The 27,729-nt window shown below is 32.0% G+C and overlaps 1 protein-coding gene across 5 annotated transcripts in view; it reads right to left on the reverse strand.

Moving 5' to 3' along the window:
• LOC139500688 (neprilysin-1-like) overlaps positions 1-27,729 on the reverse strand; it is a 49,110-nt gene that overhangs the window by 11,220 nt on the left and 10,161 nt on the right. Inside the window, exons 2-13 of one of the 5 annotated variants that reach the window (XM_071289486.1) lie at positions 22,966-23,025; positions 19,191-19,328; positions 12,625-12,857; positions 10,903-10,935; positions 7,516-7,677; positions 5,501-5,584; positions 3,759-3,964; positions 2,832-3,011; positions 2,370-2,456; positions 1,685-1,824; positions 846-939; positions 410-538 (exon numbers count right to left, since the gene is read on the reverse strand). In XM_071289486.1, the coding sequence (XP_071145587.1) occupies positions 410-538; positions 846-939; positions 1,685-1,824; positions 2,370-2,456; positions 2,832-3,011; positions 3,759-3,964; positions 5,501-5,584; positions 7,516-7,677; positions 10,903-10,935; positions 12,625-12,857; positions 19,191-19,279 (1,437 nt within the window). In that variant the 5' untranslated portion in view covers positions 19,280-19,328; positions 22,966-23,025. Of the gene's footprint in view, positions 1-409; positions 539-845; positions 940-1,684; positions 1,825-2,369; positions 2,457-2,831; positions 3,012-3,758; positions 3,965-5,500; positions 5,585-7,515; positions 7,678-10,902; positions 10,936-12,624; positions 12,858-19,190; positions 19,329-22,505; positions 22,827-22,934; positions 23,026-27,729 lie in introns of those variants that run through there. The other 4 variants (XM_071289487.1, XM_071289489.1, XM_071289488.1 and 1 more) reach the window with 4 other exon arrangements.

A 27,729-nucleotide genomic window follows, 5' to 3' on the forward strand; every position in this document is an offset into this window, starting at 1 on the left:
TAGGAACAAGAAAAGTACAATTGATCTGTACTGTCATTGTCATAAGTTTCCTGCAGCTGACAACAAATGATAGTACATTTTTTGTACTTTTTCATTAACATAACTAGTATGGCTATTTGAGTATGCATGAAGTCAAAGCAGCAATCAAAATTGTGAAAATCTTTTTCTGTTTGAAAATCTTTCTGATTCATTACTTCTATTAAAACTCGTACTTTTCCGCAAAATGCAATTTGGACAAATTATGATAATTTGAAAAATCTTTTGACTTATTGATATTAAGTTGAATAAGCAAACTCGCATGTTCATTCTGGGTTTTTTTTCTCTTAAGTCCAATGAATTACATGACATTATTCTTTTTTTAAGTGTACGCATATATACTTGTTTTACTTGTTAAATTAATGCTACTTACATCAACTTTCGCTTCAGCACCAAAATATTTAGCAATGAAAAGATTACCAACAGCTAATCCAAAATTGGAGTTTGCTGCACCAGCACATGTTTTCCATCGTGGTGCAACCTGGGCTGTTCCTACTAGTGCCTACAATTAAAGGGATTTAATTAATAGCCGATTTCAATTTTTAATTTCATAGACACAATATCAAAAAAGATTATTTTTTTTAAGATGCTAGTATTGGAACCTAAAATGTAAAATAACAAAATAAAGAACTCAATGGAAAATTCAAAACAGAAAGTTCTTTATCAAAATCAATTATTTTACAAAGAGATCAATTAACTAAATAGAATTGCATTTTACATTAATAGTAGCAAAGTAGCATAATCAAATAAAATTGAGAATGGAAGCATTGTTTTGGACTAAAAAAGCATCATGTTTAACTCTTACTTACTTTGCGGTATTTTGTCTGAATATCACGGACACGTTCTGGCAGGGCATTAGGTAGTCGTGCGACATATCGCCATACAATATAGTTAGCAACAGTTCTAGGTAAGATAAAAATAAAAGACATATCACTATCATGTCATGATTGTGTACAAAAAAAGATAACAAATAAACTGAACTCCAAGGTAAATTCAAAAAGGAGAAGTCTATAAATAAAGGCAACAGTAGTATACCGCTGCTCGAAATTCAGAAATCAATGAGAAAACAAAACAAATCCTGGTTACAAACTAAAACTGAGGGAAACACATCAAATGTTAAATCTATCAACCAACTGAACGCGTGTAACACACTTGTCATATACCAGACTTGTCATTTACCTGACTTGGTACAGGCATTTTCCGAAGGGAATGCTAGATTTAACCTGCTTTTATAGCTTCCTTAACATACTTCTTGTAAGTGAATCCCAATTAAACACAATACTCGAAATATAAAAGAGTTACAAAAGACGATTCCCATGACATTCAAATATAGCAAATCAAGAGAACAGAAAAGACATCAACATTTTTGACTTTGAAAAAATATCACATTAAATATCAATGGAATAAAATACAACATTCATATAGAAGGAAAAAATATATATACATAAAAATTCTGAAAAGGAATACATGTATTGAGCGAAATACACCAACAATTTAACATTGTTCTCTTGTGTCTTTGATTTATCCGTTACCATTTTGTTAAATTCTCTAATGAGATTACCAGTATAATATTCCTCTTTTCATTGCAGTAGCGATTAAAAAGTAATACAATTATTTTTCAAGTTATTAAAGATGGATCCATATTTACCTTTTTGGTGTGTCTGTTAATATATCCGACAAGAGGCTTAAATATTCTGGGTTTCTGCTGATAATGTTTTCTCCTGAACCTAATGTTATATCTAAACCATTTATCTTTAACAGATTTGTGAAATATTTATTCCAGTTAATCTGTAAACAAAAGTTCACATAAACAACTGTTAGAAAACTAGGCAAAACTATCTTAGGTGCACTGAAAACTACAATCAAAATTAGTAGCAATTAGTAGTAAATTTGTAGTGAATTTGGAAACGGGAAATGCGTCACAGATTTATAAGTGTAAAGATTCGTTTACACGGTACGATTTGCCATTCCACTTTCATTTGATTTTAACCTTACATCTGCTTTCGGCTAAAATGGCACCGTGTTAACACTGAAATTGATCGTCGTTTGGTTAATCAAATGGAAAATCGTATCGTGTGAACAGGACGATGTACAATGGTTCCAATTCGGATTAAAATGAACTGAAATTTGCAACCTTTGTTCGAAACTAAACTTTGGCAAAAAGTGTATTTATATTTTCTTAGTTCACAAGTGCCATACAAGAGTTTTGTTCTGCGTTTCAAATGCTCCTTTAGAAATCGAATTGTATAGGAAATAATGGGCGCCTGCATGTACAGAAAAACCTTAATGCCTTAAATAACAAAACACTTCAAATTTGTTTCGAAACAACATACCGCTGGGGAAGAACTCGCTATATTTGGAATAGTCTGCAAGTTGTACATTTTATCTTCATCCCTTCGTTCTGCTGATGGTAATGAAATCTGAAAATATATTTATGAGCATAATTCATGGCAATTTCTTTAGAATCAATTACACAAAGGCAGGGAATGATGAAAGGCATCATAAATTGTAAATGTTTTATATCTATAATGAACTTTCTGGCTTGATATTTTGTTTTCACTTCAATTCTTCAGTTTTATAAAAAAAAATCTTCTCAGGTTTTGCATTTTTTTTAAAAACAAAAGAATGATAAAAAATAGTTTAAAAGTTTCTAAAAATATTGCATTCTGAAATTCTGGTTTAAATTCTCTATCGAATATAGTTTGTATTTATCGTTTTCATAATGTTTTCTGTTTATTGGTTTTCTGCTCCTACGAGAATATTTTTTTTATTAAAAAAATAAATTTGAATCTTACATTTGCAAGTTTAATTTCAAAGTCGACCATATCTTTCATGTCATTTTTGGCCGTCGCTTCGTTAGCACCAAACATAACAGCCATTTCTGTAGCAAATGCTTCATATGCTAATAAAGTTTTATCGTTTCTTCCTTTAAGATAATATTCTCTGTTTGGCATCCCGAACCCTGGTTGGTCAACCTATAAAACACAGTAATATTTAATTGTAAGACTCAATTAAAAAATACGAGAAATAAAGAGAAATATACGAAGTCTAGGGGGAACATCAAACTATGTTTTTAATTTGTTATCAAATCATGGACAAAGTTGACACATTTTCTTTTCTTTTCTGAAACTGAAATATTTTATATTTGAGCGTTTAAAACAATCGCTTACGACGCACGAAATGTATGAAAGGTGATCTTCATTAACTTAAGTTTTCGAAGATGATTGAGACTTATAAATCGATTCAAATTCAACCGCGAATTGAATTACGTATATTTTTTCTTACTAATTATGCTTTACTTGTTTCTTTTTTTTTCAAAAATCAATCTAACAAAAATTAGCTAGCTTACATGTGCAATAAAACAATTAATATCGAATAACATACAGACACACACAAAACTAAAGGTTGATAAGAATAGACTGGTAGTGAATCTTGCAGTTTGCATTTTGGAGTAACTATTCAATTTATTAACATTTTTGTTGATAAGTAATATTTGTTCGCTTGGTATATTGTGTAGCTATATTTCATTTACTAAAGACTATGTTGATCTTTAATGTTTCTGACTTCCATACGTTGCTGTCTCATTGCCATGGCACATAATCTCTATATCCGTTATTCATATGACGTTTTATGTAAAGTATGTGAACACCTGGCTATGTTAAACATATTTACAAGAAGCTTTTGACTGCATGATCTATATTAAAAAGGAATATACTACTCACATATAGAATACGAGCATCTGGATTTTTAGAATCGGTGTAAGCATATGAATCAAATATGGGTGGACTGTTTGTGTACTTTCTTGTTGTGAGTAAAACATCCTCCAAATTAAATGAAGATTCAGACCAGCTTGGTGATACGACAGGCCATCCTCCTAATTCATTTACTGTCACCATTGGTTCTGTTAAATTCATATCTTCGATGGCAGCTAAATACGATGTTTATAAAAGATATACATTTTATGATAAGAACTCGGGATACATTTCTAACTGGAAAAGGACATAGTTGATTGAGAATAAAACTCGGAGATCCATGTTTTCATTATATGGACTTTTCGATTAAAACAGCCAGTAGTATGTATATCTTTTAATTGTATGGTTAGGTTTACTGCTTATTTTTATTCTTGGTTATTTTACTGCACTTCCATCCTTCCGATCCCTCGGTGGTATAAATGTAGGTTACATTATTTTCCGATGTTTAAATCTCGTAAATCGATTTAGAGGTAACAATGAAAACTTGAAGGAATTGCAATAACTCAAACACGAGCGGTTTCGCTTTCGCCGATATACAATCGTCGCCTGCTATGTCTGGAACAACCACCATGTCTCAATCAGTAAATTTAAAAACCAGACAATTATTATACTCATATCTGCGAATCTATATACATATTTTTAGAGGAAAAATTAAGGTTTGAAACCAGAGAACGATTTCCGAATCCTTCAAAATGTCGTGCAGAATACAAAACGTTTGGTTTTTTTTTTCTTCTTCTGAAGTTGAAGTCGAACTTCTTAATGATGCAGTTCCTGCATAAAAAGCTGCAATTGCACAAAAATCTAATATATACTCCGATCCTTATTGGCCCATGCGTGTACAAACTGTGGTTTACACGTGATTGATATATGTACAAATGCATACTGAACTGTTTCATTTGCAGTATAAAAAAAACTTCTTTGCTCATGCGATTAAATTTCAGTGTCATTTGAGGAGTCATCATTATATAACTAAAACTGTACAATCCAGTTGACTAAAACACTCAATTAAAGCTGTTTTACATGATTTGACACACATGCTAATTTTTCATGATGTGTATGACAATCATGTTTATGCTCAAAAATTACAATTTGACTATTTAACCCTTGCTTGGACGGACACTATATTTCAAATTACAGAGAAAGAAAAATTAGAAGTAAAGTAAAAAGTCACGAACACAATGCAAGACAAAGGTAAAAGTAAACGGATGCCCCATCCGCATTACCATTTTCTAAGTTCAGTGGACCGTGAAAATGGGATAAAATCTCTAATTTGGCATTAGAATTAGAAAGATCATATCATAGGGAATATGTTTACTAAATTCCAAGTTGACTGGACTTCATCTTCATCAAAAACTACCTCGACCCAAAAGTGTACCCTGAAGCGGGACAGACCGACGAACGGACGCACAGATGGACGATAAAAAAAACTTATAACAAATTGTTTTGTGCATTTTTTAGTTCAGCTCATAAATATTGGCTGAACAAAAGTTTTAGCTCATAAATCCCATTTGAGAAAACGAACAGACGGACGCACAGACCAGAGCAGAAAACACAATGCCCATAAATGGGGCATAAAAATGAGTGGGAACGAAAACAACAAATAATTTAGAAGCTTTACAAACGGTTGTGGTGATCAAGGTGTCGGTCGATTTTCTTGTCAAATTTGTAAAATTAAATGAATACATTCTAATGTATGTACACATTGAACTCACTCAGGTTTATACAAGACTGGTAATACTGTTTAGCTTTAGTTATTGCTTCCCATTCTCCAGCAGCAATAGGTTGTTCCAACACAGCTGAAATAAGAAAAGAGATATTTAAGTATAAATAAACGCAACAGTAGTATACCGCTGTTCAAACTCATAAATCCATGGACAAAACACAAAATCGGGGTAACAAACTAAAACTGATGGAAACGCATAAATATAAGAGGAGAACAACGACACAACACTACAATGTAACTAACACACACAGAAACGGACCAAGCATCAGACAAAATCCCACGAGAATAAAAAATATAACATCAAAACCAAATACATGAATTTGGGATAGACAAGTACCGTGACACGTCTTATCGCAATGTCAATTTACACTCAAAATAAGAGAAAACAAACGACGCAACGTTAAATTGTAACACACACAGAAACGAACTATAATATAACAATGGCCATATTCCTGACTTGGTATATGACATTTTTAAAGGAAAAAATGGTGGGTTGAACCTGATTTTGTGGCATGCCAAACCTCGCACTTAAATGGCAATGTTAAATATAACATAGAAATGACAACATAATATTACAGGACTACAATACAAATAAATAGGAAAACGTATTAGACAAAGAAACACATGAATAATGAATAACAAAAAGCATCAGGTTTACAATTTAATACGCCAAAAACGCGCCTCGTCCACACAAGACTCACCAGTGACGCCCAGATATAAAAGATCGAAAGCGAAAAAAAATACAAAGTTGTACAGCACTGAAGATCAAAAGTTGAAAAAGGTTGTGTCAAATACGGCTAAGTATGCTTGGGATAAGAACATCCTAATTATTTAGAACAATTAATGCTATTGCAAACAGTAAATTTTATCAAATGATTATAACAGATATACATAATGAAACTGAAGTATTAACTCATTACATAAAACAAACACGAATACATAATGAATGACCAACACAGAAAAGACACACCCGACTCATTCCAGGCCTCAACGCAGTAAATTATGAAAATGACGTCACATACGATGGTGAAAAGGCATTAAAAATTACGTCACATACGATGGTGAAAAGGCATTATGAAATTTCTGAAACAGCAGAAAAATTACGTCACATATGAAAAACTATATCTCAAAAGTAAGATAGAATTAGGATTGATTAAAGATTAAAATAGAACTATATGTGCAGTTTGTTATGAATCCAACTTCAAACGTAAATTATCGTACAGATTATGTTGACCAAAATTAAATCTAATAAATGACGGCGGTGATTAATTTTTGTTTCCATAACACATAAATATAATAGAAAAGACGTCAACACATTTGATAAAATCCGATGAGAATTACAAATATAACATTAAACATTTAAACTAAATACATGAGTTTGGGATAGACAAGTACCGTAACACGTCTTATAGTAATGCGAATTCACACTCAGCAAAACAGTCACAATCGGGAATAAGTCACGTTTGGTAATTAAAAGATTAGACGACATAATGACAAACCACAATCTACCATGTGGTAAAAATGTCCTTAACTAGTTTGGTTAAACACACATCGTATGGATCCACCAATTCGTGATGGTGTCCATAAAATTTACGGAGCTAACAGCTATATTAACTTATTCCAATATCGATTTAAATCTGGTAAAACATATTTATTTTATCGATTGTTTGCAAAATCATTCATGGATTATTGAGTTCGGAAAATACCGATCGATGAACACCGAATCTTAAATTTACATTTGAATACTAAAACAGAAAAAGATATGAGAGTTAATCCAGTTACATTGTATTTGTTAGTTCTGTTCAAGCGTGATGATTTACTTCTATCTTTGAACTGATGTGCCGTCTTAGATATTGCTTTTTATTGGTAAATAAAGCAATATATTGCAGATGACGTGATGGTTGTCTCGCAATCAAAAATGTCGAAATTGTTATGAAACCATTGTAATATGAGGAAAGTATTTTATTTCTGATGAAAAGTATGGAAAGGTTTGGGATACATTACCTTTTAGTTTTATATCAACATCGTCCCTGAGTGTGTAAAATGTTCCCAGAACTGCCTTGTCTTCTGGAATAACGTGAGATCTCGTCCATCCCCCGCATGCGTATTCAAAGAAATCTGTACAAGGATCGACTGTCATGTCCATGGATTTCATCATATTAGAGGCTAAAGTAGAAAACAATGAATTATAATATTTAATAATCAGTATAGTAAGGAGTATGGCAGTATATATAGTTGTTTACTTTGTTTGGGGTTGACTTGTTTTATCCGTAGTCTTACATCTTGTCCGAATCCATCTAAACAACAGCTGTTGACCGAAAATCCTATATATAACTGTATTGTTATACCATCATTCTCAAACTACTCAATATATGGTATTAGTATTGCAATCTTTATTTCATCAATAAAGTATAAAGAATTTGGGGAGAATAATTAGTTATCAAAGGTACCAGGCTTATAATTCAGGAGCACATGAGATCACCCCTAGTTTCTGTGGGGTTCGTGTTGCTTATTCTTTAGTTTTCTATGTTGTGTCATGTGAACTATTGTTTGTCTGTTTGTCTTTTTCATTTTTAGCTATGGAATTGTCAGTTTATTTTCGATTTATGAGTTTGACTGTCCATCTGGTATCTTTCGTCCCTCTTTTTTGATACGTCAGACGCGCGTTTCGTCTAAATTGGAAAGCTAAAACAGGTTTAAATTTGAAGAGCATTGAGGACCCAAAATTACAAAACGTTGTGCAAAATCCGGCTAAAGTTATATATGCCTGGGATAAGAAAATCCAATAGTATTTCGAATAATTCATACTTTTGCAAACAGTTAATTTATGAAAATGACCATATAATTGACATTTATGTCGACACCGAAGTGCTGACTACTGGGCTGGTGATACCGTAGGGGACGAAACGTCCACCAGCAGTTGCATCGTTCAGTGGTGTAAATAATTATCAAAGGTACCAAGCTTATGATTTAATACGCCAGACGCGCGTTTCGTCTACAGTAGACTCATCAGTGACGCTCAGGTTGAAACAGTATGAAAGCAAAACCAGCATGACGTCGAAGAGCATTGAGGACCCAAAATTCCAAAAGGTTGTGCCAAGTACGACTTAAGTAATTTATGTCTGGAATACAAAAATCCTTAGTATTTCGAATAACTCAGATCTTAAGCAGTCAAAATTTAAAAGTCTGTTATGAAGGTCAATGATATCAACTTGAAGGTCTATTCGCTTGAGAGTGGTCTGAATACCGTAAAAACAGTCAAAATATCCAGTTATGAGCAAAATGTTAAAAAGTAGAAAAAATTTTAGTAAGTTATAACAAAACATACATCTTCCATGCAGCGAGTAACGTTACAGGTGGCAATGTGATATATAAGGCGAAAAATCTTGGATTTTGAAGAGAACAAGACATGTGATAATCCTACTTATATGGACCTCTACATGAGTGAATAAAGTGTATGTAAGGTGTGTTTCAATTTACCAATAACAATAACCGAAAGACCGCAAGAGGTTAAAACTATATAGCCTTCTTCAAATATATTTACAGAAAATGCCAAGCTCTAGATCGTCCCCAGTCATTAAAAGTTGTGAATATATAATTAGACCACTTGAAGAGAACGTGAATATGTAGACATGAGCAGTCAACAATAATGAGAAATCTGACAGATTCTTTTTTCGTTGAGTTCCTGGCTTATTTTCTATGTTTTCAGTTCACACATTTTCGTAAAAATGTTTGTCCAGTTTTAATGTCGTATATATGTTACAGTGAATTTGTATAATCAGGGAATCTGTAGAATATGTAGAAACACTAAATTATATATAATCCCTGAAAATGACCAGTGATTTTACATAATCACTGAACATTTTAATAATTATTTTACAAATTCCCTAATATAATTTCAGAGGAAAAGGGAATTCCAAAAAACATAATGGTTACCGTAATTGTTCACAAAAAGTCTGAAAAGAGATATCGCCTGGCCAAAAAAACATGGTATTTTGCTCGAACCAAATCGAGGTTGCTAATCCCCTTTTTTGAGGGGTATCTACAGGTATTTTTACTGAACACTTTATTGCTCTTAGGCGGGTCATGAAATAGGATTCGATATATGAAGGAAAATGTTTTCTAAAATGTTGATAATGTGGTAAAAACAGATGTGAAGCATATTATTTTAATTTATTGTGTTTAAAATTTTAATATATTGTGCCTAACATTAAAACAAATAGGGTTATAATTTTGATATTTTTGTGCTTGACATTTTACAATTTATGTAAATACATCGAAATGCTGTTTAATATGATTTTATAACATAAACTATTTTACTTTTATTCATGTTCTTTATAAACAAAACTATTTCTTCATCTCAGTTATTATGTATAATCCCTGACGTTTTTCCGACGTAGTCGGTATAGTTTCGGTTTGTGCCCTTTGAACTTAAGGAGCTTACATGTAACTATGGCAACAGAATACGCATGCTCGAAAATTCTTTCTGTGATTGGACAAGATGCTGTCATGGTGGGTAATTTGGTTGTGTTTGAAAAAACGTCTCGTTAATTATATCGTGATGGAAAGCAAGTGAACAACTATAAATATTTGAACTAGATCTTACAAAGATTTATATTTTTATTAAAATAATTGTTTCTCCAATAGCTCTTTACAACCATGACAGCTGTTTATTCGGGTCAATTATATAATTTTTAATGTACACTTTGTTGTACGAACGTACATGACTTTTAGAACGCACCTACGCATGTGACTTTTCCACGGGGTTTTGGTGAATGTAAACAGAAAGATACGAGGACCGAGAATACTGAACACAAATAGAGAAAACGTTAGTTTAATGTAAACATTAGTAAATATATATTTGTTTCTTGTTATTTGCACTGGATTTTTTGACAAAAATTTTAATTAGGTATCATCACAATATTCTAATATTACTTGATTCCCTTAATATAACCAGACTTAGTAAAGAATTTCTTGTAGTTACATTCAGATGCAGATTTAAGTTATTGTGCTCTTGAAGGTTATCGAAATGAAAGTTTTAAACTTATACTCAAATTTAAATACGTCGGATATCTTTTTTAAAGATAGTTCTTGTTTCTAGTAATTATACATAATCCCTGAAAATTTTAGTGATGATATATAATCCCTAAACTGGCTAGTGATTCTACATAATCCCTGAAAATTTCAGAGATTCTACATAATCACTGATTATACAAGTTCACTGTAAGATATATACCCTCTGGGTTCGACACTGGCGCCTCATCAATTGTAAAAACTTTGACAGAAACGTATCATGAATACAAAAGAACTTGATAAAGTGTATTTAAATGATTATTATTATCTCTACAGTTATTATCACGAAATGTCAACTACTTATAAATAATAGCTTACCTGCTTTTACACAGTCTGGTGTCGTACAAAATTCTGAAATAAAACAAACATTCTGATCAAAATCATAACGAATAAATTTCATGCATTTTTCACGAAAATACATTAAACAAAAACGAATATTTGAATGATACGGCTATAGCATCTTGAAGTCGAAAATAAGGCACTAGTAGTATTGTAATACGGTAACAAAAGATAACATCTGCAAGTGTTTATTAGATATTATTAAAAAGCCGTCAGAAAGCATACACAAACAATGTAATGTCTGAAACTTTTTGGAGAAAAATGTTATGTTCCTGTTTGAACAAATGTTCTTCCTGTCGGAACAAATTTTCTATTCCTGCTGGAACAAATCTTAACTTCCTATTGAAACAAATTATCTATTCCTGTTGGAACAAATTTTCTATTCCTATTGGTATAAATTGTCTATACCTGCTTGAAAAACATTTGTATACCGTTTATTCCATTAGGGACAAATATAGCTATACTTATTACAGAGGACATAATATTCCAGAATATTTCTTCAGTTATGAAGGAACTTGTATTACATAGCACCTACCCTGTATAGTTGTTAAATGTGTGTCCGTATTTAGCTTTAAACTTCTGCATTAAAATTCAAATATTTTTTGGGAGAAAGCACTATATATACTATATGATAATAAGTGATCAACACGAACATAGGCTTAATGACACCAATCGTATACAAATGCGTGTGATTCAACAGAGAAATTATTCGTATCAAACTAAAAATAGAAAGATCGGGGAAATATCTGTATAAAGAAATGCTATTTCTTGCATCAAGATTGATTTAAGAATTATGTACCCTTGTATTTATTCAATGCTTAACATATGGAAATTTTAAAGAAAATCCACAGCCTTTCCCATTGTACTCTCATATTTGGCAAATGCTTGATAGATAGAGGATTATTGCATGCAGTGCTAGTAATGATTTCCTTATTACAAGTTCATGAATTTAGATATTGGTTCAAACAAATATAAATATGGATCAATTAAAGTACAACTTCTACGGTGCGCTTGACTTTAGTGACTCAGAACGACTTTTTTTGGAATTAAAAGGTTGATTATGACTTTTTGTAAACAATAAACACTAGCACATCATCATAGAAAAACAGGTACGTACAGTTTGTAATCTATGTTTAAATTTTTAAAACAAAACAAAAATATATTAAAGTGTTTGGATTTTCTACAAAAAAAACCTTGGTTTTATTTGTCACAAAATACCCTTTTTCTTTTAAATGCAATGAAACAATTAAAAATAATTCTTTGCACAAGGTTTCCTCTTGGTATATGTATAAAATGGCCCATTTCTATTATTCATTATCTTTGCTATTTTGATACTATTGCATTTTAAAAATATCGTAATTCATAGGCCACAGAAGGGATCATAAACCTTAGTGATACCAATCGTATACAAATGCGTGTGATTCAACAGTGAAATAATTTGAATAAAACTCAAAAAGGGGATCGGGTAAATATCTGAATAAAGTATCTTTATATTTTGCGCACATTAATTTAACAGAAATAAATGTATGTTGTATTTCAAGATGACTAGTTATGTTGGTACTGTTTGATGTAATACTATATTTGCGTATCAATACATACGTTTCGAATCCCAAACATGTAGACTCTGTACAGTTATAAATATAATTGAAAATACAGTTGAAGCCATATTATGTGTTATGTAAAATTCAAATAATGACATACCGTTTGAACTTCCTGTATTGCCTGTATCCGGGCAATTACCACTTCCGTCACCGGTTTGAGACCCAGATCCAGGTTCTGGAGTAGCTCTAGGTGTTTCATTTTTTTCGTCAATCTTTTTTGTCACAACAATCGCTAGGGTAACAGCTAATGCAATTATGGCAAGGAGGCAAACAAAGAGAGAGCATAATATAGCACGTGTGGCGCTCTTTCCCGCTTTTCCATTACTTTTACCACTGAAAATAAATCAAAATTGTGTATGTCAGTGAGGAAGACTTAATAATATAACACAGATAGTCGGTATGTAGGGCAACATATATCATATTGTAAAATAAGAATGCTTTTTGATAATGAACATGACACTTTGAAATTCTAATTCCTCAATTAACAGAGACATACGTAAATATGAAGTTATACTATGTGACATTCCCAAATTCAAATTGAGTGTACTTGTTGTGAGAAACACGAATGAAGTCAATTTAGTTTGTTTCAACCGAATGGTATGGCACAATTCTAATTACTACGTATCACAGACCAAATTAGAATTGTGTGGCGTCACCTTTGCCGTTCTATGCCCCTTTACAAATTGAAAAATTTCTGAGTTTTGCGTTTGCCGCAACCAAATGTTATGAAACCAATATATTGCATGCACAAAACTTATAACTACAAATCGAGTTTGAATATGAATGGCGTCACTTTATCGTGTGTTTTAGTTATGTATAAATATAACGTTATGCAAGCGGGGACCTCATCTGTGTCCCATGAACACATTCTCATTTTTTTCCAATGGTTTTGGCTGGTATTCATTGAAAAATGATTTTCATTGCCTCTTGTGTTAAATAAGATAAAACCGGATCATAAATAATGTAACAACCTTTCAGTTGTTGTGTGTTTGTTTTTTCTACATTGGAAAGGGATAAGGGGAGAGTTGGGATATCACAAAACATGTGTAACCCCGCTGCAGTGTTGCGCCTGTCCCAAGTCCGACGCCTTTGGTCTTTATAACTCTTGTATTATTTTTAATTTTAGTTCATTAATATGTTTTGGGGTTTATTATTGTCTCCATTATCACTGAACGAGTACACATTTTTGTTTATAGGTCAGATAAAGCGCGCCTTCGGGTGCGGGGTTTTCTCGCTGTGTTAAAAAAAACTGGTGGCCTTTCGTTGCGTTTTGGTCTTTAGTCGGGTTGTTTTCTCTTTGGAACATTCCAATTTCCATTCTCAATTATATTTTCTTTTGAACCTATTTTAATGGCGGAATAAGCCAAGATGTTCATAGAAAAGGAGAACCAATGGAATGTTACGCTTCACAGCTATAATGAATAGCATTTTAAAAGACGGAAATACAAAATAAAAATTATATGCTTTGCTCTAGCTAATAATACGTAAGATCGACATTTGTAGTGTTTATCTAAAGGACTTTTAAAAGTATGGCAAGAGCTATCTTTGCTAATCATATAAAACGCAGTTGAAGCTTGTACAAAATGTATATTTTTCTATTTATATATAACGTGTATTACGATTTGCACTTCTAAACAGACTAGAGCCTAAAAAAAATACTTCCCATTGCACTGAAATTTTTCAAAAAGAACGAAACTATCTAAAAAAATTGAAAATTTGAGGAAAAAGTTTACCATGAGTGATAACGAACTCCATTTCCATTTTGCATTGTGACTGCGTACTTCCAAGTTTGTCCGAATAAAAACAATCCGATTTTTCTCTCGAAAGTAAACAATTAATTAGCCTCTTCCTCATGTTGAAATAGACTCTTTGGTGACATGTATATATCTGTATACAGATATCATTGTTTATACACTTTCTTTAATCTTTGATAAACAAAACGTCAAAAATTCCAAGGAAAATTCAGTCTCTTAATTTCATTTAAAATTTCATTCACGTTTTATCATTTCAAAATTGTATCTTACTTGGATTAATGACAAATTTGTGATTTCTATTTTTCCAATTGTATTGTTCAGTTTCGGATTAATGATGTTTTTTCTTCAATTACAAAAGCAAAGGTGTAGAAATCATAACGTTTCATTAGACTTTGCTTTTATGACTTTATATTTCATATATGTATATACATTTTGATACAATAACATAACAAATTAAACGAAAATAAATCTTTATTCGATAAAGATTGAATTGGAGTTCAAAGTGCTTGAATTTTCTGTATCAAAAGATTTAAACTTTTATGTTTGCTTCTCCTTGCACTTAATACCTTCCGTCAATATAATCCAACTTCTTATTCAGATGACGCAATAAACTCGGGATACGGTTATGGAAATATGAATGTGGACATACTGACATCAGTCTGAATCCATTGAAGTGTAGTCACGTGCATAATTCAAATTAGTATGAAGTTCAAGCTTTAGTCTAGTGCATAATTTAGATTTGGATGAAGTGCAAACTTAATTCGTCTTTTCAGAAATGTCATTTGTTCATACCACAAAGTGAAAATAACGCCATCCCATTGTTAGCCTTTCCCAGTTTTGAAAAAAATACCCAGAATGCTATATATTTTGAAACGGAGAATTCCCACCACCTGAAAATCTAAGCGGTAACTTAAAAAAAGCAAATTATAGGAGGAGATAATTGACTTAAATAGGGTCACTTATAACCCAAATTATTTTGAATAAAATAAAGTGTTTTTTTTATACAAGATTACGAAAACATTTAAGGTTAATTGTCATACGGACCAAACTAGCAATACTGGCAATAGCTTCGAATCATTAGGGGTGCTTGCAGTCGTTAATTAGATCCTTTCGTCAGTATTATAATAAAAAGAAAAGAAAAGACATAAGAAAAAAACTTAAAATAAAACTTATTGATCGATTTTTGATAGTATGTATATGTTACACATTAAACAACCTACAATTCAGGTTTATTGAGCTTAGTTTAGAATTTTTATCGCTCAAACATCTTGATATTGAATTTCGCATTTTTTGGTGATGTCATGAAAAAGGGGAAGAACGGAATTGTGGTCGCCACAGTTGGTAAATAATTATAGTCAGGTTCGTCTGTGATTCATCTTTTCCATAACGACCAACATAACTTTGGTGATTTCACATTGAAGCATCAACTTCAACTTTTCCATGAGGAACCCTTAAATACCGATAGCTTCATCGAAGCAGCAATACTCTATCAAGAAAATATTGATAGGAAACGAAATAATTGGAAAATATTGTATCATCTGGTAGATATATACTGCATATAGAGAATATACTGGTGAGACTGTGTTTCATAGAAATGAAAAGTTCACATTGTGGAAAGAGGGACGAAAGATACCAGAGGCACTTTGAACTCCAATTCAATCTTTATCGTGAAAACTGTAGGTCTTGTCGTCTGTTATATCAATATCATGAAGTTTTTTTCCCAACTTATTTTTTGTCACTTAATTTGTTCTGTCCAATTTATACAATATGTTGAAAAATTGCGTGATGCATGCATGCTTTAATTCATTGTATTGTTATATGTTATATGGAGAAGACTACTTGTGCAGTCCAATTTGTGTTTATGCAAATAGAATATATGTAAACTAAACTGAACATGTTTCAACTAGAGTATCATCGAGTGCTTTTTTTATAAACTTTTTACTGTAGGTTCTTGTTTATCATACGCAGTGTCTTTACACTAATCAATAAAATGCAGGGTTTTAATGTCCAGTTTAAATCCCGTCAAATTTGAAGTGCGTGTATCAAGTCATGGAATGGCCGTGCAGGTGGTCGTTTTGTTTATGTATTAAATGAATTTTGCACTCTAAAGAATTCGTTGATTGCAGACATTTAGTTTTCTCTTCAATTTTTTTGCAACTTTTATACACATGGTACCTGATTTTCGATTGGTAGATTAAGATTCCACCAACTTTATCTAGATTCTACGCTCTCAACTCTTTTTTTTTTTATTTCGAGCATTTGAATAACAATCGTTGCATAAAAAATCGTAAATTACAATCAGATCAGAGAAAAACCCTAAATTACATGATACCGTAATACTAGAACAAATAATACAAATTATCTCCGCTTTCCTTCATCTTCATCTTAAGATTTTGAATTAAAAAGTCGGATGACGAGTTTTGTTAATTGCCCTTTTAAACTGAATCATTTTCAATTTCCATTGACCGTTATCTTCCTATATCATAGTACATCAGAGAATTAAGTCGATTAAAAGTATATACTTCTTTCTTATGATTAGAAATTTAAATTAATACTGATATTTCAAACTTTTATACATTTTACTTGATCGAGCTTGTAAAAAAAATATATCTCATTCTGCTTCTTCTAAGATACAAGTTATATATTTGTTGGATAAAATAAATATATGGAACAGTTGTAAAAGACTGGATTGTTCAGTATCCACGCAACTAAAAGGTGCAAGTTTGCTCGAGTAATACACATCTTATTCGATCTAAGCAACGACCAATCGAGCGACGTGAACACAAGGTGTGTAGATAACGAATCAGACATACTAATTGGTCAATTATAATGGAAGTAAAGCGATATGGAAAATATTATTTAAGTACACACAATCCCTTTTGCACTTAAAAAAAAATTGTCATTTAAAGAAATAGCGCTTGAATTAAAACCAATTTAATCATTTCAGACTGATACATATATGGGTCATTTTCAAAAAAAGTCGAATTTTCAGTAAACCCATGCTATTGGTTTTTTTTTTCATTTCTAATGGAAATTTCAGTTGTAATGGTTTAAATGAAAGCTTGTTGGATTTGTGATTCAGAACATTACTAATAAACACACGCATTTTACATCTATTTTGATAAGATTAAACTGCATTTAAGTCCGACTTTGGGGTATTTGTGTGCATACAGTGTCAGAAAAACACATTTCAAATGATTTTATTCCGATTTTCTGATCGCCTTGATATCTGCAATTGGGACTTTTTAAGAACATTAATCATTTCTCTAACGAAAAATCGTAGCTTCTTTATCATTGTATGTAACATATTATCTACAAACTAAATTGAATCAGCGTACGGGAGCCTGTTACCGCTACTTAAATCAGCCGTTAAATTATTCTCCCTATGAATATTGAATCAGTCAGTGTTGATTTCAAAGTGCAAAGTAAAATCTTAACATTTAAAACTCCTCGTTTCTTGAACGACAGCTATGAAGAGAAAATAAATTTCAAGATATTTAGTGAACAAAATAGAGTGTCATTTTTTTCATGTCTATGCTGTTACCAACCATTTTGATTAATTACACCAACAGTATGCTTGTAAAAAGTGCAATAACGTGTTGGAAATCAAATTCACAATAGAAAACCATAATCACTTCACCAAAGGGAGTAGTTATTTCACAACAGCAATCAAAAACGAAGAAATTTGTCTATCCTGTTATGTATATCCTGTTACTATGATTGATATGGTTACAGTAACAGGATAGACAAATGTAGACAAAAACGTCGTTAATTTTTTTATCTTAACATAAAGGTGCAAAACGAATGAAATTTTTCGTTGTTTGAACTCATCTTGGGGTTATAACGTCTTTAAAATCTTCTCAATTAAGCATTTGCAGGTGCAATACTGATATCGGTAACAGGATAGACAAAAAGGTAACAGGATAGACTTTTATATAGTGATATATCAGAAAAGTACGTTCCTGTTACCAATGAAATAAAGAGAAAAGTAAACTAACTTATGAGGGATTTACTTGATGTTGGGTTTATGTGAAAGGGTGAAAAAATGCCGAACAATATAATTTGCTATCTTAGACTTGCATTACCGGTGGTAATTTTAACAACCTTTGAAAATTAATTTTCAGAGGTATTTTTCAGTACAACATGGAAAATTGGCAAATAATCTATTATATTACAGAATGAATATATATATAGAAGTTTATTCTCTTGAAAACCATCTAATTAGCTACGTAAAACAAGCTTAACATTTTATCTAAACCTTTTCTTAATAACCCAAAATTTCTTTTGAAAATGGTAACAGGATAGACAAAATATAGTACCACCGATCAAAAAATGTTTCAAGATATTCTTGTATGACATCATTAAGATTGCATCTTTTAATGTGTTGTTCTTAAAGTACTGTTTGTTTTGAGTTGCTTATGTAGAGGGTTGTTTGAATAAGTAACTTTTAATAATTTTTCAAAATTCGACATTTTTTTACTAAACGTGGTGTTAAACAACTTTGATCTTTGAATTTTGAAATTGAAAAAATGCTATGTAATAATAATAATCCACAAGAGAACAAATGACACAAAATTAAACAGCTATAGGTCTCCGTACGACCCTCAACAATGTGCAAATGAAAATACATTATTGCGAATCAGTTTACTTTTAAGGTCTATGCCATCCACATAATTGAAACATAACATGACTCCACTCGTCTAAACTCGGACATCTCCGTAGCCTATAGTTATTAACTGCTATGACACAGTTTGTCTCTTTGTCATCATACCACATCTTATTGCTAAATTATCGTAATACATGAACATAAGGTTGAACATTAATGAACGGCATGTGTTCAATGCTTGTAATTGCATCTCAAGTTAGCACCATGACAATATCTATTTTGTTGCAAGAAATACATAAAATATACCTGTAATCGTTTCTGTACACGTCATTTGAAGAGACAGAAAACGTCGAGGTGGTCAAATCTTGTTGGGAAAGATTTTCCTTTCCTGACATAGTTCGACTGCTGCCAAATAAATTCCCGCCAAAAATCTGTTATTATTATCTGTAAAATAGATTCAATTGTTTATGCAAGTTTTATTAATATCATAGAATATACAGCAATTAATTGAGTAATAACAACATCTAGCTGCATTATTTAACTTTTTATGGACGTAGAATGGCAACTCATGCAAATGTGGCTCTTGCAGATCTTAACGCTTTTGATTTTATTTATGTTTTCCATGCAACTTTTAGAACTAGTTTTGCTTTATATATTTTGTCTGGTTTTAATGTGCTTATATTCTAGTGCATTGCCTGTGTCCCCTTGCACTTATATATATGAACATTGCTTATGCAATATAGCTGCCTTACTTTGTATGTCTAACGTGTATGTTTTATATGTGTCTTAATATTGTACGATTGTGTTTTTAATGTCGACAAAAAGCTCTTTGTACGAGCTTAAGTTTGCAGTGATTATGTAACCCGACTTAAAATAAATTTTCTATTCTATTCTATTCTATTCTATTCTATTCTATGACGTGAACTCTCTGGTAGTAACAACCGTTAAGGGTGTTGATTTAACATGATTATTGTGTATTGAAATTATTCAAATAAATGATTATTTATGTCAAAAACTCTAACCACAGCGACATATACATGTACATATAATCTAGATGTATCATTAATAAACTATACAATAATGACATTGTACAAACTTTTTTAATGAGATAAGTATGTATATGATTGTCAAGCTGTTAATAAAATGATAAACTAAATAATAAGATGACAGGTATAATTGTTTAGCAGGTGGGATCAAAAGCCTCCAGGAACTAAGAGTTGATATGATTGTACCTCGCCATCTTATGATCAAATCACTGATAAAACGTTAAGATAAATACAAGCCGTTCCGATGGAATGTACATTTATTGTAAACTATTATTGTGATATAACATATTAATGATCATTAATGTGATATAAAAGTAAACGTGTTTGTGCTAGACTATCACTAAAAGTTGGAATTGTATCGTGTTAGCTTACAAGGATAACAATGCAAACAATCTTCTAATATTGTATGCTGACTCTGACCAGTGTTGCTCTTGCTTCTAATTGTCACGTTATTCGCAAAAAAAGAACAAATAACAATCCGACTTACCAACGAACTTAGGACCTCGTGTACTTTAGGCGAGGGAAATATTGTGAGACCACTAACTAAATAAAGACAGTTGACTGACTGGTTAATGTATGCAAATAATGCAGAAAGAGAAATAAACAATATGTCGTGGCCTTTTATAACCTACTATACGGTAGGATTTTTTCTCATTGCTGAAAGCCGTACAGTTACCTATAATTGCTCACATTCACTTCATTTGAGCTAAGGTGGAAAGTTGTCTCATTGGCAATAATAATACCACATCTCCTTATTTTTATATAAGTTCAATATAAAGATCTAAAAAATAAATCTTTTAGAATGAAGGGAGATAAATATTGTATTCAACGAATATTAGAAACTTCCTAAGTGCGATTTAGTGCTTTTTATGTGTGTAGATACTCGTCAATAATTGTCTTTGGCTTGTTTCTGTTTGTGCTGTTATTTTGCTGTCCTACTCGCATCGACTTTTGTTCATATTATACACAGTACAAATTTGGTGTTCATGTTATAGTTTCACAGCGAGTATGTGAAGTTGTCCGAATATAAAAAAAAACAAGATTGCAAATGAGTCAAATATGAGACCAAATTACTTATAATCTAGCATCTTTAGGTCACCTTTCGGCCTTCAACAATCAGATAAACCCATACCCGTCGCCGATGACAGGCTTTTGAATATCAGGAAGTTAAAAGTTTTAAAGAATTCAACCGTGAAACTAACGGCATGATTTATGAACAAGACAATTATGAGATACAGTAAAATGCCAACAACTAAATTACATGCTTCAGACTTAGAACATATTGAATGTGGGGCCACTAAGTATATTAGTGGGCGCAGATCACTCCGCCTGAGTCTCTAATGTATCTTTGATGAATGTGATACAAAGAAGTAGTTGCATGTACTAATTATATAAAATTAAAGAGCAAACAGCGTCTTTCAAATAAATTTAAATAACTCACTTTAAATTAAAGTAATTTATCATTTCAATTTAAATAGGTATAAAATTCAATTTCCACTGCATTTATTTCATTCAACATCCATTTTCAACATTCTTTAAATGTTTAGGTAAGTTCACTGTATTACATGTTATTTAAAGTGTGTACTTTAAGATTTCGAAAACATGAGTTGTTACGAAATTATAATACTTGCTTTAAATGCGTTTTACAATTAAATTCATTTTCAAAAACTTTTAATGTTTAGGTAAGCTAACAGTATCGTATGTTTTTTAAAGTGTGAATATACTTTAAGGTTTCGAAAACAATGATTTGTTCCGAAATTACAATTGTTTTAAAATTTAAAAATACTGCAGTTTCCAACGATTTTTTTAATTTTAGGCGTATCCCAAAAACATATAAGTAGAACAAGCTTGGCTATTGTTCTACAACGATGAAGCAATTTGTTGTCTGCCAATCTGTTAATACAACCAACAACCAAGGATAAGCCTGGTGGATATCTTAATCTTTAACAAATTATAGTACCTAAAATACAATTCTTTAAATTATATATGGAATACATTGGAGTACGTTTGCATACAGAAGATTGAATATAAATAAGATATCGTTGTATATAGGCTGCATGCAACACACACCCCTCAATCATATAAATGAAAATATATCATGCATTTTCAGGACATATATATATATATATATATATATATACAACTCGTCTAAACACCAACCCAACAATGTTAGATCTGTAAATTTGCTTTCGCAAATTTTTGGTTCTTCCCTCGCCAGGATTCAAACCCATGCTACTGTGATATCGTGACACCAAATCGCCTGCACTGCAGCCGTCCCGCTACACCATTGTACACCACACGACCACCTGGGCTCTACAATAATAGATCTTTCGCTGGCCGTGTGTTACCTTTCCTCGTCAGTTTTAATCTAGCGGCGTACTACAGTACATGATATATAAGGCATGAAATATATATATATATATATATTTGTCTTTTATAGCTTGCTGTTCGGTGTAAGCCAAGACCGTACTTTCACCTATAAAGCTTGGATGGAGAGTTAATTGTCTCATTGGCACTCATGTCACATCTTCTTATATCTATCCGAGAAACCTATTATATTATAATTGGAACTTACTGTCTGCGTTGACCGAATACATATCCACTGTGAAACATGAATTAAAGTTTATTTGTCAATACACATATTCCTTCAATTAATCATTCATCCAAATCTACCTTTGTTAATTTAGACAGTAAGCCTTGAAATGTATTATAACAATAAGGGACATTTTATGGTTAATATTGAATAATGGAGGGATGGCACAGTGACTTCTGACCCTTCTATTAACAATGTCATTATTCATAGGAAATTCCGTTTCTTAATAATGAAATAAACACAGAAAATGTTATACAAAAAACAAAACAAGGACATGTCTCCATTAACTTTTGTTGGTATATTAAAGGGATTAATAAAGACATAATTCTCTTTACATGTCGTTAATTGAGGAAGAAACATACATAACATTTTGTTTGCCATATATTGTTAGTTTCCGACCACTAAACTTACAAATCTTCACTAAACAGAGGGTGAGAATAACCTTACATATTTCCTCTTCCTCTTTCGAAACTTTCTGTCAATGTTTTTCAGACAAACTGTCCTAAGTAAATAAATGAGGGAGGATTCTGTACTAAAAACTATACACACTACAAACGTAAAACGTAAACAACAGGAAATGAGCGATGTATGTAAATAAGACATTAACCCAACGATATATGTGATAAAAAAAATCGTTAGTTAGTCTTTAACAATTATTGTGGACTTAACTAGAAGATGAAGTAGAAATGTGTATATGCAATGTGTCAAGCATGCAGCTCTAAAATAAAAAAAAATAAGGAGATGTGGTATGATTGCCAATGAGACAACAATCCACCAAAGTTCAAATGAAGTGTACGTAAGCAAAGGGCAACTGTTCGACCTTCAACAATGGAAAAAAACATTCATTGCTATAAAAGGCTCCGGCATGCAAAATTTATGAAACAAGAAACTTTGGAGAGTTGTCTCATTGGCAATTAAACCACATCTTCTTTTATATGTAATTTATAACAAAACAATTTACGAAAAACACAAATACGACAAACATGAACCAACGACAACCATTTAACTACTGGCTCCAGACTTGAGACAGGCTTACAAAGAACATGGCGGGTATAAACATGTTTTTGAGCGCTCAACCCTTCCGTAACATGGGACAGTCTTGTAACAGTACACCATAGGAACAAACTATCAAAATCAGTTTAAAAAGCCTTAACTCTTCAGAGGGAAACAAATAGAAATATATCTACCAAAAATACAGAGTGGACGTGGAAGGGTACTTAAACATTCCCACAACAAAAGGACATCAAGTACAGATCTCAGTGGCGGATCCAGAAATTTTCATAAGTGCGGGCCCACTGACTGCCTAAGAGGGGGCCTGCTCCAGCCCCGCTTCACTGATTTCCTATATAAGCAACCAAATTTTTCCTCAAAAAGGTGGGGCCCGGGCCCCCTCCATAAATCCGCCTCTGCACGTGAGAGTACTCGCTCGCAGTCCCTTGAAGCTAGTTCAACGTCAATAACAACTAGTAATCGGCTCAGAGTCTAAAAAAAGTTAAATTTTACATCAACACCAAATTCGCCAAAAATATATATTAACTTGTTTTGTTAAGTTATATCTTTGTCTCTACTTAGTGTCCTTTCTTTTTAACTGGAAAAGGGTCAGGGTACAGGTGGCTTAACTATATATATATATGCGGCTTATTTTTGTTTTAATTTGTTAATAAAATGTCTATCCGCCATATAATATATTCATTGTATTTTTTCAATGCGTAAAATTTATGGCCCTGTAAACGTGATACTTATTTAAATAAGAATAATAGTTATTTACAAAGTAAACAAGCATATACTTATTCATCGTAGTAATTTATAGTGTAGTACATTTACAGGTACAAACGAAAAATCTTTTGTATCTTTTTACGTTACTTTAATACTAACATCTTTTATATTAACTTATCAGTTTTATCGTTTTATGTTAATTTAGGAATAACATCTTTTATATTATACTATCAGTCTACTAAAAAGTTGTTATTGAACGAACACGTCGAGGGATAGTCGTTCAAAACTGTGTCCCTGTCTTAATACTGGTACACATGTAAACGTGCATGGTTTGTAGGAAGAAATATGTTATGAGCCCTGATTGGTACGTCAATATCGACAAACTGAGTGGGTTCTTTCATTCTAGTCACTAGTAAACAGTTTATTTTAAGATTTAACTGGACAACCTTATTCTGACTCTAGCGCAAGTAGTTGCTCTCAGTAAAATAATACTTGACCCGTCAAGACAATACAAAAGCACGAACAACTGGGTTGGGGATACATTGAGAACCGATAGTACAATAGCAATTTTGCCGACCAAAGGTCATAAAATGTATGGTAGGATTACCATGCGCTCAACACATGCTTTGTTTTATCATATATCATATTTTCCGAATGTAAAAAGAAGAGTTGCATCGAATAAACTATTATCTACAAACTAGTACTTTTCCATGGACATATCCAACCTCCTTTTTGTGCCCTTTATAAACGATTTTGACCACTGTTTGAGACTTCTCTTCAAAACGTGATATTATAAATTAATTCGAAATATACTGGCAAGTGAACATATAAAACATTTCCAAAAGATAAGTATTACCTTCAACAGCAATTTTTATTGAAACAAATCAAATTCAATGAAAAGAGTACAATATATTTATATTCAAACTTTACAGTTTACTTTGCATTAAAATGTCGTTTAAGCCATATGATGCAATATATGCATATAAAGTCTGATTTACATATTAGGTAACCCTCTGGCTGGTAAAAGGGTATAAATTACCTTTCACAATAACATAATGTGTAAATGAACATGCACATAAATTAGATATATTGATCTCCATATTGTTTATTAAGAAATACCGCTGTTGTAAATACTTTCAATTATACTATCTCTATTCAAATGTGTATGTATACTCCGTGAAACTGACAAATAATGAATTACTGTTAAAAGATAACGATAAAATATGACCGTATTTGACAATACTACTATCTTTCTTCTTTATAAGAGATGTAAGGGCAGAATTACAATCATATGTCCATATATGTCCTTGATTGATAAATTCATGCACAAACACATGCAATCGAAAGTACTTTTGAATGTGTTTGTGCATGAATTTATCAGTCTGCCAGGACTAAATCAATGAAATGAATATGATTGTAATTTTATATGCACTTTTTTACGTATGAATTCTAATATGTCAAAATAAATAACACAAATGTTTTTAAATTTTATTTCTTTAAACTTAATTTAAGTAAAACATCCGGTTTCAGCTACATTTCTATAAGATATATGTCTAACAAACAACAAAAATAACAAACAAATCGTGCATCGTTCGGGTGAAGCATTTAAAACATTACACAGCTTTAAAGTAACATACATAATTTGAACTGCAGAAAAAAATCTAACGCACCTTGAGATAGGACACGAATCCACAAAATCATAAGGACTCTCGAGTTAAGATTATTCAATGAATGTTTTGAACACCCGACAGGTGTCTTAAGGATGTTCGCTTGTCATGTTTTGAAATTTTAGTCAGATTTTTGGAATCCTCTGGTTTCATCCATTAGAATGCCTCCAAAATTTGCCCATTGACCCCCATTTTCCTTTTGATAAATCTTTTGCATGTATAATGATAAGCCATCTGTGAAAGTCTTATAACATTTTAATTTTTTTTTATATAGTTTTTAAGAACTTAGACATGTCAGTGATTAAGCTATGAAAAGTCAAGAGAGAACATTTTCCCGCCAAAATTTCAATGGCTTATAACTCGAAAACAAAAACACATTGACCTAGATTTGTTTTACTCTTTTGATTCCTTTATTAATCCCCTATCAATATAAACTAGTGTTTTGAAAAGCTCATTATTTTGAAACTGAGACTGAGAAGCGAACTCTTTTAACAAAATAGCAACTTCGTCGTTTAGGGTCCTCAGAAAAATAGTTATGGCAGACCTGTCGTCAACATTAAAGTCCTCTCTTCCTCAGTTATAACTATGTCTTTATTAAGTTTGATTCGTCACAATCATGCTTTGATAACTAAAACAAGGGTTGTCTAGTGCAAAGCAAACTGAGCTTACGTTTGTACCTTTATGTTGTTGGTGGGGAGAGGTTGTAACCACTTTCAGAAGGAGTGGAAATTATGGTTTTATAGATAAGCATGATTGTGTTAATCCCTCGATTAATTTTGCTTTTGCTGGTCCGTACACTACATATGTGTCGTTAATTCCGTACGCAATAGTTGTTGCGTTTAGGCCGTACACCATGGTTGTTGCGTTCAGTCCGTAAACCATAGTTGTTGCGTTTCGTCCGTACACCATGGTTGTTGCGTTTAGTCCGTACACCATAGTTGTTGCGTTCAGTCCGTACACCATGGTTATTGCGTTTAGTCCGTACACTATAGTTGTTGCGTTTAGTCCGTACGCCATAGTTGTTGCGTTTAGTCCGCACACCATGGTTGTTGCGTTTAATCCATACACCGTGTTTGTTGCGTTTAGTCCGTACACCATGGTTGTTGCGTTTGGTCCGTACACCATAGTTGTTGCGTTTAGTCCGTACACCGTGGTTGTTGCGTTTAGTTCGTACACCATAGATGTTGCGTGTAGTCCGTACACCCCATGGTTGTTACGTTTATGTCTATTTGACCCTTTCTTTTCACAGAGTTTTGGTATAATATTATTTGTATATATAAACAGCGTGAAAATTCGCCTTGAAGTCATATGGTTTTTTTGGAATCTTTAATACTAAAAGTAGTTTATATAACAATGGGGATATATAATGTCCAACTACAATGAATATTATGAATTATTCCATATTGGTATTATTTTAGAAGGTTTCTCTATATGAATTGGATTTTGAATAAAAAAGCATATTCACCTGAGAAAGTGTTATTCACCACGCTAAACGTCACGAGCTTTTACATGCAACGTTATAGTAAAATGTTTTATGTAAAATTTGTTTTGGTATAAGTTTGTCATTGAATATATTTTCTTCCGTCGGAATATGGAATAAATCAATTACTATCTTTTCTTTCGGTAATTAAGAGCAACATTTAAACTTAGGCAAGAGCAATAAGGTGGACTTTTAAACAAAACTTAAACTTAATTATCTCATGTAATCTTGGAGGGTAACCCGATCATGTTTCACATTTTAATATCCTTGGTCTTGCTTAATATGTAAGTACATATTCGGTGGTGAGTCTAAATCTGAGATGTCATGGAAGTCAAGGAAAGGA

This window comes from Mytilus edulis, chromosome 13 (genome assembly GCF_963676685.1).
Source record: "Mytilus edulis chromosome 13, xbMytEdul2.2, whole genome shotgun sequence".
In the NCBI taxonomy this organism is placed as follows: Eukaryota; Metazoa; Mollusca; class Bivalvia; order Mytilida; family Mytilidae; genus Mytilus; species Mytilus edulis.